Source organism: Fukomys damarensis, unplaced genomic scaffold, assembly GCF_012274545.1.
Source record: "Fukomys damarensis isolate Sample0158 unplaced genomic scaffold, DMR_v1.0_HiC HiC_scaffold_4, whole genome shotgun sequence".
In the NCBI taxonomy this organism is placed as follows: domain Eukaryota; kingdom Metazoa; phylum Chordata; class Mammalia; order Rodentia; family Bathyergidae; genus Fukomys; species Fukomys damarensis.
The window spans coordinates 6,862,456-6,879,346 of record NW_022900916.1 but is presented as its reverse complement, the minus strand read 5'-3'; the positions used below and the strand labels follow the sequence as shown (position 1 = coordinate 6,879,346).

The following is a 16,891-nucleotide window of genomic DNA, read 5'->3' as shown; positions in this document are numbered from 1 at the left end:
GTACTGGGGATCGAACTCGGGTCCTTGTGCTTGCAAGGCAGGTGGCCGAACCACTGAGCTAAAGCCCCGGTCCTCTGGAAGTTAGTTCTTGACTTGCGAAGTAAGTTTAATCCCTACCCCTCAGTGCTACTGTAGGGATTCCGTCAGATACTACACAGATGCCCTTACTTTCTCAATGAGTGCATGCTACTGTTACTTACCCAGCCTATTCCAGTGGGAGGGAGCTAAGTCATTCAGTCATTTTAAAAATGATGAGTCAAACCCCATCTTTCTGTAGCTTTCATCAGTTTGTGGTTGTTCTCCCATCTACAATTCTGCATCCTCTGTTGTAGACTTCGGCACACATTTTTACTCTGTTCCCCTCCCACCCCACTGAGTTCCTGACAGTAGAGACCAGGCTGCCGGCATAATAATGAATCCTATCGAAGCCATTTCTTTCTGAAAAGGAATAAATAAGGGGATCATAGGACACTCAACAAAGAAAATATTCCAGTGCAATTGGGAATCGGTTTGTGTGTGATGAACAGCAGTTCACAGACGTTGGTTCCATCAAACAGAAAGCTGCCAAAAGGCTCCCATCTCTTGCTACCTGACACGGCCTTCCTCCTCCGTGTGACTTTTCAAGGAAGGCATCCACGTAGGCGAAAGCACTGCCAAGCCCGCTCCTCTTTCTGTACGAAGTGGACATAGTCCACCCAGCTGCTCAGGCGCGAAACTCAAACAAACAAATCCAACCAAGCAAACAAGAACTGTTTACACTTTCCTCATCTCATGTACTCAGACAGGAAGCGACACAGGCGCCACGGTCCAGGCACTTGCCTTTTCATGTCCTCGTTTTTCCTCTCCTTGGTGTTGAGAGCTGAGGGCTCCGACAAACAGGTGCCCAGCATACAGCACCCTGGCCGCGAGGAGACCCAAGCTCCGAGTCCGGGGGCCTCACCCTGGCCCTGGCCTCTGATTGCACGGTGGAAGCTGTAGGACAGGACAAGTAGCCTGCCGGCATCTTCTGGAAAGGGAAGTGGGTCTGCAGAGGGAAGCGGGAGCCAGGGGACAGATCTGGCTGTGCTGCTGCCTTCTGTCGCAGCCTCGTCACATCTCTTCGGCACTGCAGCAGTTCCCTCCTGGTGAAGCTCCCGACGGCCTCCCGCCTCAACTCGTCTCCACCTCCTTCCCTGCTGCCTCCCAGCCTTGAGGCATCGCACATTGCTCTGCTCTTCTCTACATGCCCAGATTTGGAGCCTTGCACAGTCTGTGCCTCTTTCATCTTCTAGGGCGAGATGCGACGGCACAGCCTCTGGCTCTGAGTTATGGCTTTCTGTGTGCCGGCTGGATGGATGGATGGACAGCAGATGGATGGGTGGATGTTTGTGCATCTGCACGTGGCCTTCTCCAGACCCAGAACAGCCAACAGATTCCCAGTCTCCTTCACTCTCTCCCACCACTCCTCTTTCGGAAGGCTCATTTCTCCATTGCCCCTCACCCGCCTGTGTGCCTCTCAGCACGAATCTCCAGGCGCCCGGCCCGTGTCACTTCACCAGACCATCCATGCCTCTATGACACGTGTAACTAATGCACGGGGTCCTAGGACTCAGAGGGCCTCTGATTATTGCTGGGCACCCAATGCATACGCAACCTATTTGCAGAACAGTCTCCATGCAGCAGGAGAGGAGGGGGGTATAAGCATAGGAAGTGGCTTATTTTTCCAGTCATCCTCCTTGCCTATCCCTTAATGCTATTTTGGGAAAGTTCTCAACTTTTTGGTCACTTTGGCCACAATATGACCAGCTTCATTCAAGCCTCAACTTCAAACTTGATTTAAGTCTCTTTTCCTTTCTCCTGCCACATGAGCTTCAGCTGAGACCCCGGCACCTCTGAGGTCAGGAGACACCACCCAGCTCGGAGTCACGGCCTGCCTCCTGGCACTCACCAATGTCCAGCTCTTCCCACGTCCCTGGAGGAGAGAGGAAGATGGTGCCCGGTACCTGCGTGGTTCCCCTCTCGGGGGTGGGCCTGTGTGTGTGTCACCAGGTCACTGCCAAATGTGGTTCATTTGACCTTTTTGACCTCTGTCAGCCCCTGCCGTACTGGGGTACTGGGGCACTTCCCAGGCTGAGGTGGCTGGGTTTTCCCTGTCCAGTGGGCAGCTGTCTTGAGCAAGTAGGCTCTGCTCCCCATGCTCACTTCAACCACAGAAATCTCACCTGGGTTCATGTCACATACTGAGCCACGGCGGCCTCCCTCGGTGCTGTGTCCTCTCTGCTGTCCTCTCCTCCAGTTCCCTTCTTTCTTAATGTAGCTGGCAAAGAAACCACATTTGCTGCCCAAGCAGATGTCCAGATTGGAAAGGAAGGCCCATCTCCTCTTTTTGCAGGTAATGCAATTTCCACGAATGGTGCCCGTTAGCTCTCATGGTCCCTTTGGCCGAGGAGGGCAATGGGGAACACTGCTCCCTTTCCATGTGGATGGCTGCATTACCTGTCCACGCAGACACTGCGTCGAACACAAGCAAAGCCACCCTGCAGACTGTCTTCCTCCCCTCCAGCTGGTTTGTGTAGACTGTGGTTGGGTAGCCCTAGAGGAGCCTCAGGGATGTTTGTGGGCCTTGGAATCAATGCTGTGAAAAGTCCCCAGCCCATTATGAGGGTTGGGGAATAACCAAACAAGCAAAGGGATGTGTCACTTTTGCGCTGTCACTAGTAGAGGGGAATGCTGACCAGGGCAACAAGGAGCCATGTGGATCGCAAGCCCCGGACTCCAGACTCGGCCCAAGTGCCCCAGCCTGCCACCTTCTCCCCACCTCTGTGTCAGCAAGGGATGTGTCCTTAATAATGCCGCTGCACTCACGCACAAGCGATCTGGAGAATCACCATGAGGAATCAGTGTCACATCTTTTAGAAGGTGCAGCTCTGCATAGGGAGGGAAATGTCACTGCTGCCAGCGACACAGCATCTTGTTCTGCTTTTATGTGAACTCACTGTCAGGTAATCCCACAAACTGCCTCCACTTTCTCCTGGGAAAATGGCTCCTTTTCATAGAAAAATGTCACCTTTTCTCTGTGAAATGGCAGGTGATTTTTTTTTTTCCCAAAGGAAAAAATGACCTTTGCATTTTATTAAGAAAAAAAAAAAAGGCAACAAACTCTCAAAGTCTGGGGCCTTGATGAAAAACATTCTAGATAATTCTATCTCTGCTGCTTTGTACTTGAGGTTCTACATTGCAAACTCTGACAGCACCCCGTCACCACTGATGTGGCCTGGAGGAAAACGCCAGCGACCCCCAAACACTGGCATCTTGTTTTCCAGAAACGTGAATGTTTGCATTCCAGGTCTTGCTGCTTGTGGCATCATCTCTTCCCCCACACACACCACAAACACACATAACCCCTTCAGTCTTACTATTTTAACACATTTAAGCCTCTGTGTCCCAATCCAGCATCAGAACCTTGCATAAGTGTGGGTCCTGTGAAAAATACTCACATTGCTACATACTTGGTTTATCACTACTCCCAACACATGTTAAATACGTCATATTAAATTTACAGATCCACACTCAAAATCATTTTTTTTCATGCCAAATATTTCCATTCTCTCATGAGGACACCGGAAGACGTCCATCCAGTATCTGCCCCCTCTCCCCCATGGCCCCTCTATGGTCAGCTGAGAAAACAGGAAAGGCAGACACCATGGAAGAAGAGGAGGGGTGACACCAGGGTGCAGCACTCAAAAGACAGAGAGGAGCAATTCAAAGGTCACCACAACATGGGAGCAGCTCCAGGTTATGAATCTTGGCTCCACAAAACTAAAGTTCTGTGTTCTTTTGTCAATATCTCTTACATACGGTGGGAATCTCCCCCTGCCTGGCAGTAGTCTTTGCCATGAAGACATGCAAAATCCACCTTACAGAGTTGGATTTGCCAACGAAGTGGTGAATTAGATGACGCTTAAGGCTCACCGTGTATGCGCCTGTTGGTTCATGCACATCCTCAGCTGCAGCAGGTGAGCGGGACATTAATACTGCTGGGCACAGGAAGGATCTTTCTGCAGCTGGAGCAGTTTGGATATTTGCAGACCCCAGTGTTCTCTACCTCTAATTTCACTGGCAGCTTGCAAAAACCAGCAGAATCACACTTATAAACGAAAGTCTGCATGGCAATTTATCTCCCATTAACTTCAGCATGGTCTCCTCATTTTGAATGCTAGGAGATTTGTAATTATGAACTAAGTTCATAATTCTCAGTCTTAGTTGAAAAACATGCAAGGCAGTTCTTTGCGCCCCTCACTCTGCACATAGCTGTGGATAGTGTGTGTGTCTGTGCCTAGCTATGCAATTAATCTACTCCTTGAGCGATGACAGCTCCCAGGACCATCTGCAGGAGTGAGGACCAACATCCCATGCAGATGTTTAATTCAGGAATATTTTCCCTGAACAGTAACATTTACCTTGCCTCATGTATTTTCTAACTATATTACCCTCCTTTGACTTTTGTTATGATTTCAGACTGACCTGTTTCCAGAGCGGATTATCGTATCAGACACGGGAGACCCTAATGAACAAATGAAGATTAAATGCGTACTTCTCCGAGATATGTCTGGGATAGAACACTGTGACACAGCTGGATGGCACCCAGCCCACTGTCAGTGGCACAGACACAGGAAAGAGGAGGATGTGGCCCTCTCAGCTGCAAGTCTGCCAGTGGAATAAGGGTCAGTCAGCTGTGATGATTCTGCACAGGGTCAGATGTTCCCTTTAATCTAAAATAATTTAAAGGAGCAAGACCTGTTCGTAAATGACCAATGTAGGATCATTTTGTCTCCAGGTGCAGCGGGTGAGCACCCCAAGCTGTCTGCTGTCCTTTCCTGTACCTCGCACTCCTGGCTGCCGCAGTGCCCCGGAAGTCTTCCATTACTAACATTGGCCACCACTTTCTAGAGACTCTGTGCCATGTCCTGTCTAAGGATCCTATGTGTCACAATTTAGCAGATGAGACTAAGGGAAGCCAGAGACAACACTTTCGGGACAGAGATAAGAGTGCATGATTATTACAGCAAATCTTACACCTCTGCCACAATCCATGTCAGGAAACCAGTGCTACACAGAAAGATTTACTAATTTGTTCAACCAACAAATTTAATATTTGTCCTATTCCTAGTAGCAAACTAAGACGGAATTCATTAGGGACCAAGTCAGACCACTGATACCTGCTTTAGGGAATTTATACTCAAGAGAAGGGAAGGGTGGAGATGTCAAACAACCAGACTTATTCTGGCCAGGAGTGGGGAAGCAGATAAGAATAAGCACTTTCTACAGGAAGCAGATTATTTCCTGATGAGCCCACCCTCAGCTCTGTTAGTTCAGGGAGAGAGGATCCTAGGATCTGTGAGAATTTTACATTTTCCTTAAGAATGCATAGGGCAATCTAGGCAGCAGAATCTTGTAAATCTTTGCGTCAATTAATATCATTTTGCCTCACTTACGAGAAACAGTATTGGTGATTCTGGGCCCAGATTTAAGTTAAAAGGAAAAAAAAAATTGCCTTTAGACAATACCCTTACTTCAAATTCCCTATCTTAAACTGAACAACTTCTATGCCCACAGCCAGCCACCTCCTTTAAGAAATGTGAAAAGCCCACGTTAAGTCCATAATCTCCAGGCCATCTCCATTAAATTTAAATAACAAGCTTTCAGATTCTTAAAATGCCAATTTTATCCTCAGTGAGGGTACTTCAGTATGACATCCCTGGTGTGAAAATATCCAGCCCCACCCCGAGCTGAGCTCTTAGGCTGAGTCAAGGCTCCCAAGTACTTCTTGCTGCAGCTTCTAGAAGGGCCAGCGAACCTGTGCTGTCGATTAACAAAAAGCTTTTGCGCAGAACACCTTAAAAATAACAGTGATGAAAGCACCTGCAAGTTCAGGGGCTTCCAAGACTGTAATAAGGAAAGTGGTCACGAGCAGCACATCCTAACCACAGTGGAACTTAATCAAAGGGTTACCAGTACCAGGAAACACAACTGCAAAGTAGGGTGCATAGCTGACTCTGTACTGAAAGCCACTAAAGTTCTTGATCCTGATGCAAAAATGAAAACCAGAATATGATTTGTGCAGTGAGCTTAATATGATGTCTCAAGTGAGCTTAATGGCTAACCCTTGGAAGTGGCCTATGTGCCCACCAACAGATGAGAGGATAAAGAAAATGTGGTACTGTTTTTACACACAATGGAGTACTGCTCTAGCATAAAGAAAAATAAGCAAGTCATTTGTAGGAAAATGGACATAATGTTAAGTGAAATAAGTCAGACACACCAGCTGAAATATTGCATGGTTTCTCTTAGAGAGAAACAAATTATAAATAGTGAAATGACAGATAATAGGAAGTAGGGTGATCTTTCTCAAATGGTAAGGAGATCCAGAGATGAAGGGAGAAGGGAGGAAAAAGGGATGAAAAAATGGGATTAAGTTGAGACATGCTGTGAACACGTGCCAACTCCACATGGGAATGTAAGCATTACGTACTGAAGACATGCCCTGAGAAAAAAGAACACCACTTTAAGTGAAAAGGGCAGAAAGAACACTGTACAAGACAGAGAGAGAAAGGAGAAACACAAGCAAAGCACAGGAATCACAGTAGCACTTAGGTGACAGGGGCCTTTAAAAGACTAAATGAGTCATGAGTGAAGCATGGTGTGATTTAACAGTTGGTACAACAAAACATCTTAAGATCCTCTCAAGTGGTTTGGCTTGTAGCTGAAATCAAGTACTTCGTCAGTTGTGACATCTGTGTCACTTGTGTGTCACTCTAAAAGGAGGACGGTGGACAGAAAGTGCTCAGCATGGCTCTTGCCCGCACTGTGAAATGTCACGCTATTGATTGGAAAGACACATCACCACAGTGGAGATATTAAGTATTTGAGCAAAAGTGAGTGGGGTTTTGAAAGTTGGGTGTGTTTGGAAAGAATCAAGTGTAAATATATTGACAGGATAAACAAGCACAGTTTATTTTGTCTCTCCTGGAAATATTACTATTAGTCAGCTTCCTGGAAATTCAATTTCATTTTCTGGCTTTTATAGAGACCAAAATGTTTTTGTAACACCTGACATTCATAAGTATCCAAGCATGACTGAGGCTATGATGTTCAGGTTATTTAAAGAAAATTATCCAACATAGATCTGAGTCTGAACAATTAAGTTCTTTATTCTTATTGGAAAGATAAAGCTAAAGGCCTGGTGACTTCACCACTTCTCATCTCTGGGTATGGTATTTTGATTTACTCTTGTTTTTCCTCGGCTCTGCAGAGAACTGGGAAGGAAAACATCATCAATAGTTCTACACCAGCAAGACCGAGAGATGGTAGAGGTAGTATCCAGGAAAGAAGAGGCAATTTTCCCAGGCGAGGTGGAACATACTCCAAAAATTCAGAAAGAAGCCACAGGAAGAAGACTGTGGTAGATACAAGTTCACCAATGGATTCTCCCACTGTTCCCATGGGTGAGTGGAGCTGGTCTTTCCTTCCCATGGGACTGGGTTGGCCCACATCCTCCTGTGATCCATGGGATGATCAGTAGGGGGCAGTGCTGCACAGTGGAGGCAGGCCTAGGAGGCAAGACCACTTTCTCCTTTGCTGTCTTGGAGCCCTTGGCTACATGGAAAATGGCTATGTGGAAAGAGATCTCTCAGGAGCTAGAATCACCCCCGCTGAGGGTCCATCATGGGCCACCTTGGACCCCACATGCCCAGGAGGCCACCACAGCTGGCAAGGCCTGATGTGAGCTTCACAGAGAGACCACAGGCTCCTGTGTCCAGGATCTGCCCTTGACGGGAATCATACAGATTTGGCACTATTTGTTAGGTAGCAATGGCAAATGACTAAACAGGTACTTTAAAAGAGTAGAAAAATTAACATTTCTCTGGTTAGCCCATTTGCTTCTGGCTATTGATAAGACCACCTAAGGGTCTACACTACCTAAATGTGAACATGTGAGGGTAGGGCTGGCACAAAATGGACAGATTTCCTTAGATCTCTGGGAGGCAGCCAGTTGCGATAGAGCAGTGACCGGAAGAGACCATGGCAGAGCATCATGCTGGGAGTTCACAAGACTCTGCTATGGATGTTTGCTGATTGGGGGTATGGGAAGGTGTAGGGACATAACTTCTTAGGAGTTCTCATAGGGCTTTCCCAGGGGATGCTCCCTAAACACCCATGGGATTTAACTGAAATATTGAGGAGCTGCTGGGAGGCATAACCCAGGGCAAGGTACCCTAGGGTGGGGTGGGGTGGGAAACTGCTGGGCGGTCGTTACCTGGAACTCAGTGCTGTCCAGGCAGCATGAGGAAGAGGGACAATCATGGTGCCAGGGAAAGCAGGGCCATCATTTGTCCACACAGCACTCACTGCAGAGCCTCTGCTTAACCCTCACCATTCTCCAGAGGGCAAAAGTCTCCTTAAGATTTCAAACCATGAATCTGTGGAAGGGTGTCCTTGAAACAGGGTTGAGAACCTCAAAGGTAAGAAACTGCTCCTAGTTCAACTGTTTTGACTGATTTTTAGAAGACAATTGATGTGGCTGATATGAAAGATAAATGTAACAATTTATTTTTTTCCTGTTGGGCAGATGCACATAGACTCTATCCTAAAAGTTAGCGCCAAGAGATATTCATAAACACTCCTTAAAAGTAATTCTGAGCACCAGATATACTGAGGGATGTGGAGGATAGGACAGAGATGTCTTGTGGATGGCACAGGAGTCTGATGTCACTCCTTCACCCAGTGGTTCTCACAGTTTGGTGGGCACTTAGTGCAGATGCTAAGACTTCTACTTCAACACAGTGGGATGAATACACATAACGCTCCCTTTTCACAGAGACTTTCAAATTAACCCACAGCAATGGAGCGGAGCCATTTTCTGTAAGAGAAGCATCCTAAGACAAGACATCTAGAAAATTCTACAACCCGGAATGCCAATATAGGCAGGATAGCTGATGTATTATGGCTTTGGAAGGTGCATTCTAGAACAGGGGCTAGCAAAACCTGCTTCTGCCTATATTTACACATAAAGTTTTATTGGATCACAACCATACAAATGAATAAATAAATTCATCTACTTGCCCATGTGTTTTCTCTGGCTGCTTTCATGATGGCAGAATGGAAAAGTTAGGACAAAGGCCTGGCTTGCAAGGCCTAAAATATTTACTCTTTGGTCCTTACAGAGAGTCTGCTGACTGTTGTTCTAGTATGCTCTTGGAGAAGAGGGTTACAAGACAAGATGTACTCTCAGGTGTTCTGGAGAAGACCAGAAAGGCTTGGGATTAGGAAACACTGAACACACAGAAGATCTGCCCTCTGCCCCATACCAGAGAACAGAAATCTCACCATATACCTCAAGTCAGAGAATGAAGGTGTCTCTACAAGAGAGAAAAGCAGCAACTGAAAAGCCCCAAGGAACTGAATCGACTTTCACTTTCTGTTCTTGCCCTACAAACTTAAAATCCTTGACCAATCTTCCAAATCTGCCACAAATTTGGAACTCCCAAATGAGTTTTCAGTATTTGACTTTTAAATATGGACATGTAGTTGGCAAGAAATATGGGGCCTGGGCTTCTGGGAATGAGGATTTGTGAATAAAGAGGCTACGGCTACAGACAGCAGTGGGCTGCTTTTGGGAGAGAAGCATGCAGGTCCCCCAGTGGCTGCTGTCCAGCCAGCACACAGAGGAGAAGCAGGGCAAAGTCCAGGAAAAATGGAGCCATGGAGAGCACTCATATGATGGTACTTTGGGGAAAATGGGATCATTTTAGAAAGATATTGCAGTAAAGAAAAAATAAGACAATGGAACACTCCAGAAAGGTGTTTAAGAAGAAGCAGTGCATTTATGGTATATTTTTGGGCTCAGTGAACAAATGTACAAAGCTGTAATGATGCAAAAACTATAAAAGTTTTACTAAAATTACTTGTAAAACCCTAGTGGGAGGATAGGGGAAGGCAGATGGTGTACAAGAGCTAAAGCTTCATTCCTTTCTGCATGGAAGCAAATATAGTCCATGTCTAAAGCGGCAAGCCAAGACAACTGTCTACAAGCACATTAACCAGAAGTGGAAGGTGGCTACCAAAAGAAATGTCTAAAAGAATACAAACAACTGATCGCATCTGGGGTGTAGGCCTAGAGGGCGGCAGGGGCAGACCAGGAAATATTTCACGCATTATAAATATTCTGATGTTCTTTTTTTTTTATTACCATGTGCACGTAGTGCTTTGACAATTTTTTGAAGTATATAAATGCATATTCTCAAACATTCCCTGAAGTCTGGAAATAGTGGGCCTGGGTCACAGAAATCTGCAGTGTTAAAAAGCTCACGACATGATTCGGACAAAGCTAGTCTTGTCCCCCACTTTTGCAAACCTGGCACTGTAGCAGCAGCCAGTACAAGAGCCGTGCCATCTATCTGCTCCAGGGAAGAAACGCCAGGGAACGAAGAACTCTAGGATGCTTCTCCAGGGCCCTTGCTTGTGATCTTGGTAGTTAAATTGGTAAATACTTTCAAAGGGCCAATAAAAACTAACAGACTGTGCGTGACTTTCTATTCCTTCCTTGTCTGGGAGGACTTCGAGAAAGGTCAGGCTTCCTGGCTCCTACCTGGGCTGCAAACCAGGAGCCTTGATTCAGAAATTAGCCTGGGGGGAAAGACATGAAACTGCACGCCGTGAGGGAAGTCTTTTAACTGAAGGATGCTAGATAAACATCTCTCCCACTCTGTGGCCTCCATGTAAGTCATGTCACATCAAACTTGATTTTTAAAAAGACTTTTAAAGAATGTTAACGGGGTCTCTTGTGCCTGATGGCGGGGACGTGTAGAATACTTAATAATCAGAAGGTAGATGTTTCCTGGGCATCATAGTAATTTGCTGTGAGAAACCTTCTCTTGGAACATAACAGAACCATTGAGAATTGACTCAATTAGTTGTCAAAAACCAGCCAGAGGCACACTACCCTCTTTTTTTCCTGTCTTCTATTTCTTCCCAGGAGTTAGGGCCAAGGGAGAAAGAATTCTTCAAACACCCTGGTTTCTCTTAAGCAGGATCCTGGGTCAACTGTTTGGCACAGTGGATTTTTTTCTTCATGTCCACACAAACTGTTGACATATCTTTCTCTAAGTTAGAGATCACCTACAGCTAGAAAAGTTGATTAAAATGTTTTCAGGCCTATTTCTATGTCACATGAGATGAGGCACTTTTAAACTATGATTTATCTTTTATATCTTTTGTGTCTTATTACTTTTGTTAGGTCTTGAAGTTGACTTTAAATAAGAAGTCACTGCAAAAAAGGAAAATATTTTTGACCCTAATACGACCTTGCATTAGAATTTCATCTAGAAACTGGAAAGCTGCTTTGTCATTTCGCTATGTATGTCACCGTAACACACGCTGAAGATGAAATGCTAAAACATTTCCATCCATGTGATGGCATGAAAGCTCTGTCCAGGTCTTTCCTATGACCTCCCCCTTTCAAATGTTATCGCCTCTTGTAGTAGCCTCTCCCCCCACCCCCATGTCCACTAGCACATGTCTATTCATCGTCTGAAACACAGACACCATTCTCCCTCTGAGGGCTCCATTACCCATCTCCCCCGGAATTCATCCACTTCCCCTGTACTTTTTCTATATACAAGTACATATTTTCATTATTGTCTTGGTACAACCCTTAACATGCCACTAAACTTCCTAAGGGTAGAAACATTAGTCTCTTAATTTTTGCATCCTTACTAAATTAGCAAAATGTCTGGCACATACCAAATACCCTCTGAACTGAACCTAAGCACTATTCCCTCTATGGAACCTGCAGAATGTCACAGAACTGTGTTCGCATTTGTTTTTTTAAATCATCTCAGAATTAAAGGGAAACTAAAATTGTTTACCATCTAATAATCATCGCATTTTGTTCGTTAAACTTTTTTCCAACAAGGGGAATTTCCATCCCTATAAAAGCCTAGTAACATTATATAGTTAGTGATAAGCTTTCCTTTTAAAAACTTCTGTTGCTGATGCCCTCACTGTCCTGATCGTGCCAATATCATGGTATTACAAACTGATCATGTGGTGCTGCTATTGCTTGTTCAGATGTCTGCAGCCCTTCCTACAAGTGAACTCTGGAACAGCCCGTATTTTCCAGTTTTGCAGCCCTGGTGTGAGACAGTGACTACCACATCAGGTGCTCAGGAAGTATTTGTTCAGAGCATAAATAGAAGACTAAGCAGGAGACAGTGAATAGATTTAAATCCCTGGTTCTCCTCCTCTATTTGGAACTGCTTTGTGATTTTCTTTAATGAAGAAAACCTGCTGAATTCTAACTAAAGCTTTGACTTTGTTGTAGAATAGTGCTCCTGAGATTGTGTAGGTGTGGCAAATTAATAACACAAGTAGGAAAGGAAAAATATTTACTATATAAATATTGTTACTTTATTTTGTCTGAAAGAAAACACTGAGAGAAGTCTTTTCTAGTTCGATCAGAGAAAGATAACTAGGTCCTTTATTCAGAAAAGAAATAAATTTGGCAAGTTTTCACTGAAGTTTAAAACTCTAGGAATGCCTTTCTTTCTTGTAAACTGCTATTAATCCCATAATTTCCTCTTGTTATAATAGGATAATTTTAATTGATGTTTATGATTTTTTTTTAGTAGAATGAAGGTGTGGATGCCTAGTAAAATATTGCCAGATGAACAGGGGTATTGGAGACTATTTCTCTTGTAGAAAATTATGTATCTGAGATTTTTACTATAGTAATGTTTGCAAAATATGGTTAGCTTTGAAACTTCATCTGAATTTTCAGGAGATGTATATATACATGTATACCATCACCATTGAATGGCAGATATTAAACGGCCTCAGAGGCACCATGTGAAATTTACTTATGCAGAAATTATTTCATAAATTATAATATAGCATTGGTGATTGTTAAAACTACTAATGTCAGATGAAGACCTCAATTTTATGTTGTTTCTCTGAATACAAACCGCTTACAAACTCATGAAGATCAGTTCCTAAGTATGTAGGTCAGAACTTCTCCGCCAAAAGTAATTCCATAATTTGCATGACTACTAGCACCCTTTGACTTTATAAAGTTGATACTTGAAATTAAATCAATATTGTTAAAAATATAAAAATGGTGATAGATCATATTTCTTTGCAGCTATAATTACTGGACTATATAATACTCGAAGGCATTTTTAAAATAACACAAAATTCTTGAATCAGCATTTTATGTGCATAAGCTCAGATTCAATTTCTTCATTTTTTCAGATAAGGAAATTAATATTTATAAGTTACAGGACTCATCCAAGGTCATGGCCAGGCAAGGGAATTTAAAATCAGACCTAGTTCATTTCTTTTTTTTCTCTATGCACTTTTCGTATCTTACCTTTTCCTGCCCTTAACAATTCGCTTCTCTATTTCTATGTGAAATTAATTTTAATTATAATTTAGATGGATATCCAAGTAATTATATATGACATTAATTTGTAAGGACTAGAAAACCCATATATTAAAATATCATATGGAGACATATAAAGACTAACGCCATTTAAAAATTTCCTCTATGAGCTTGAGATAGGCATGCATTTTAAAATATAAAACCTAGGCAAATTAGCATGAGAGTATTATAAGATTAATATAGATTTTAAAATATCAGTGATTGAATGTAATTCAGAAAAGTGTGAAATGTTAATCACATCACTAAGAAGGAGGTCTGGAGATAAATTAGAAAATTGTTAGTCTCCCAGCAATCACAAGGACAGTCTGAAATATGAGGAAAAATAGTATGCAAAGTTGTTTCCAAATTATTTCAACTCAATAAAGTTAGGGAAAATACAATTGGTGATTTTCTGACTTGAACTAAGAACACTAATGCAGCTCTATATGTTCACCATGAGAAAAAGATGCTGCAAAGTCCTTTTCTCCAGCACAGAGGAACTCACCCGTCTCCATTTTTCCATCCTGTGCGGCAGGTCCGTCTGTAATCACACTTTTCACTTGCAGAAACTCATCAGGCTCATCGCCCCCAATGATGGTAAATCCAAAGCCCATGTTGCTCTTTTTTAGGGTGGTGCTGAGGAATGTTCCCTTCAACTGGGATGCATCCCGCGTGAAGAGTGGTTTTTCTACATTGGCCGATGCAAGTTAAAAAGAGAAAAAGTACATTTAAATCAAGTTTTCAGGCAAAACAAGCAAGCAAACAAAAAACTGGCCCCTGAGCAGTCACCCCAAGCATGGGTGTGGGGGGTCTTGCATGGTAAATGCAAGCGTGGGCGATCACAAGAGGAGCTTCTGACAGATACAGAGCAGTCCAAAGCATCCAGACAAGAGGAAAGGCTGCTCCGCTTGGGGAGAGGCTCTTTGTCAAGCCACCATTTCCATTCACTATGGTAGCCTTCCTGTGTTTAACAAGGGTTGCATCGACAGACTGCCAGAGCCTTCAGGTAAAGTGGAGGGAGCCCAACAACCAGACACATCTGATGACGTTCTGCTCCTTGCTATGAATGATCCTAGGCAAGAGTTATGTAACTTAGAGTGGCCCATCCTGCATAGAACCTTGAAGAAATAGGAGCAGAAAACACCAAAATGGAGTGTTTTGGTTGTTGCTTTAAACAGAGTAACAGCAAAGCACTTAGGCACCGTGCAAGTGCAAGTGTCATAGGTAAAGAAGCAGAGGCATGTGACCACGTATCCAATGGTCCAAATTGTTTAGAAAGAGTGCCTGGACGTGGGCTGCGGTAATGTTAGTTTACAGCCCTACCTTGTGAGAGGCTATAAAGATAATCAGATACATAGTCTACTGCCTTGATGGTGTTCAGTATACTCTAAAACGTGTGCAAGGGCAAGCTGTTATTTCTAGATATTAATGATGAATGTAAAGGGAACACATTTCTAACGATATCTTGACAATTTAACTCCTATGTCTAAATAATCAAAACAGAATTTGAACCCATAGGTGTAGCTGGACAACTAATTTGCTTTGTCATAGGTTTTCCAGCTATGATGTGCAATAAATATATATAAGCATATTAAATGCTTTAAAAACATTAGGAATACAGGGAAACAGAATGAGTATCTCCCCCAAATCTCACCTCAGATGGGTATTTTATATAATCTGTTTTTAGTTGTCGCTTTTGGAGTGATTTGGTACATGGTATGTGGTAACTGAGGTATTTTGTACGACACTCTTGACCTATTTCTGGTGTTACCTAATAAAGTTGAGGAGTTTTACTTCATCTGTCAGATTTCATATCACATTTAGCTTTATTAGAAACAGAACTTCTTTAAAATATAGACAGAAAAGAAGCCACATATAATCTCTCCTATCATCATCAGACTCGCCCCTTACAGACCTTTACATTCGTGTGATTGGCACCATTTGTGCCATACCCTGAGGTCTGGACCTTGTCATCGGCTCTTGACTTCAGAGCCTCTTTTGTCTGTGTTTTTTAAAAAATAAGCAGAAGCCACAAGCCGCGAAAAGTGTGTGCCTGTCCCATTCTGTGACTCCCAGGCACAGTCAGGTCTGCACCTGGCCCGGGGGTCTTCTGAGAGGCCAGAGCCTTCCCCCGTGGATTCACCGACAGAAAGACAAATCACTCACATCGCAGGACCTCTCAGAGTCAACATGGTGACAGGTGGATTTTGGCCTAGGTAATGCTGAGGAGGAGCTGCCTATGGTCACAAAGGAGAACAAGGCTTATTCTTGTGGTTGGTCTTTAGAGGGTAAATTTATGTGTGTCTGCTTCGTTACAGGGTAACTGTCACAACCCACAACAGGCACCTGGCAGTGCGCTGTACTTTCCTGGAAGGGACTCCTGAGGTTTTCTCTGATATCTGGGTGCTGGCTGTATTCGTCGGGAAATACTGCAAACCCCCAGCTAAAGCCAACCGGAAGGACTGAGGAGAGCAAAGCTAATACTGAAATGGTGCGGGCCAGAGTGGAGAGTTTGTCACACAACATTCCCTTGCACACTGCATGCAGACATAGCACAGTACCTCGGAAACCTGGGGCCTGCAGGGGCTTGGTTCCAAGTTCTGTGTGGGGCATGTTATGCTGCTGTAGCTTCCTTTTTGCTTCCAGGACAGGGTTTTCAAACTGTGTTCTTCTGTTTATGTGGCTAAAAAAGAAAATTTCAAATGAGGATAACGGCAGGAAAACATCACTTAAGAGAACATACGGATGGCTCTACATGAAGCAGGTGATGAAGGGACACCATATCCGATGACAGCCAAGTGCCTCACCCAGCATGCAGCCAGGCTTCCGATGGGGTGGACTGTGCCTGACACATGTGCCTGTTGCCAGCACAGAGTTCTCAATGGCTTCTTCTTGCTGTTGTGTTCATATTATGCATGATTCTGCCAGCAGAATCAAAATGTGCACTGCTCCCTCATCTACTGTGTCAGTCTGAGATGGGTCTGATGGGTTCAAATAAATAAATCAGCAAGCAATGAAATTATATATATATATATATATATATATACAAAATAACTAAATAATGTTCAAGAATATCATCTTAGCTTTGTAAGATCCGTATCTCAGATAGGATAAATATGAAGTAAATTCACTGAGAGCAGTACAGTCAGAATCCATACTTTTAGAGTTGGGCCTGGATCGAAGAGTTAGGACCAGGAGAAAGGCTGTCAAGTTTATGATGGAAAGTTACAGAATACCGATGGACAAGGGGTGCTGAGATCCATCAGAAGTGGAGCATCCACAGTCTACACGGCGAGATGGCAAACTTGTAGATGTCAGACAGAGAGTGGTAGCAACCACAGCCTAGGTAACCTGAAGGTTTAGAGAATCAGAAAACTATAGATTCCTGCATAGCAGCCTGTATGAAAGCTAGAGTTTCTCATCGGGGAGAGTAGA

At 43.8% G+C, this 16,891-nt stretch overlaps 1 protein-coding gene across 1 annotated transcript in view; it reads right to left on the bottom strand.

Moving 5' to 3' along the window:
- Magi2 (membrane associated guanylate kinase, WW and PDZ domain containing 2) overlaps positions 1-16,891 on the bottom strand; it is a 439,692-nt gene that overhangs the window by 225,578 nt on the left and 197,223 nt on the right. The window contains exons 6-7 of the mRNA XM_033756513.1: positions 16,018-16,139; positions 13,962-14,144 (exon numbers count right to left, since the gene is read on the bottom strand). Of these exons, the coding sequence (XP_033612404.1) occupies positions 13,962-14,144; positions 16,018-16,139 (305 nt within the window). The remainder of the gene's footprint in view (positions 1-13,961; positions 14,145-16,017; positions 16,140-16,891) is intronic.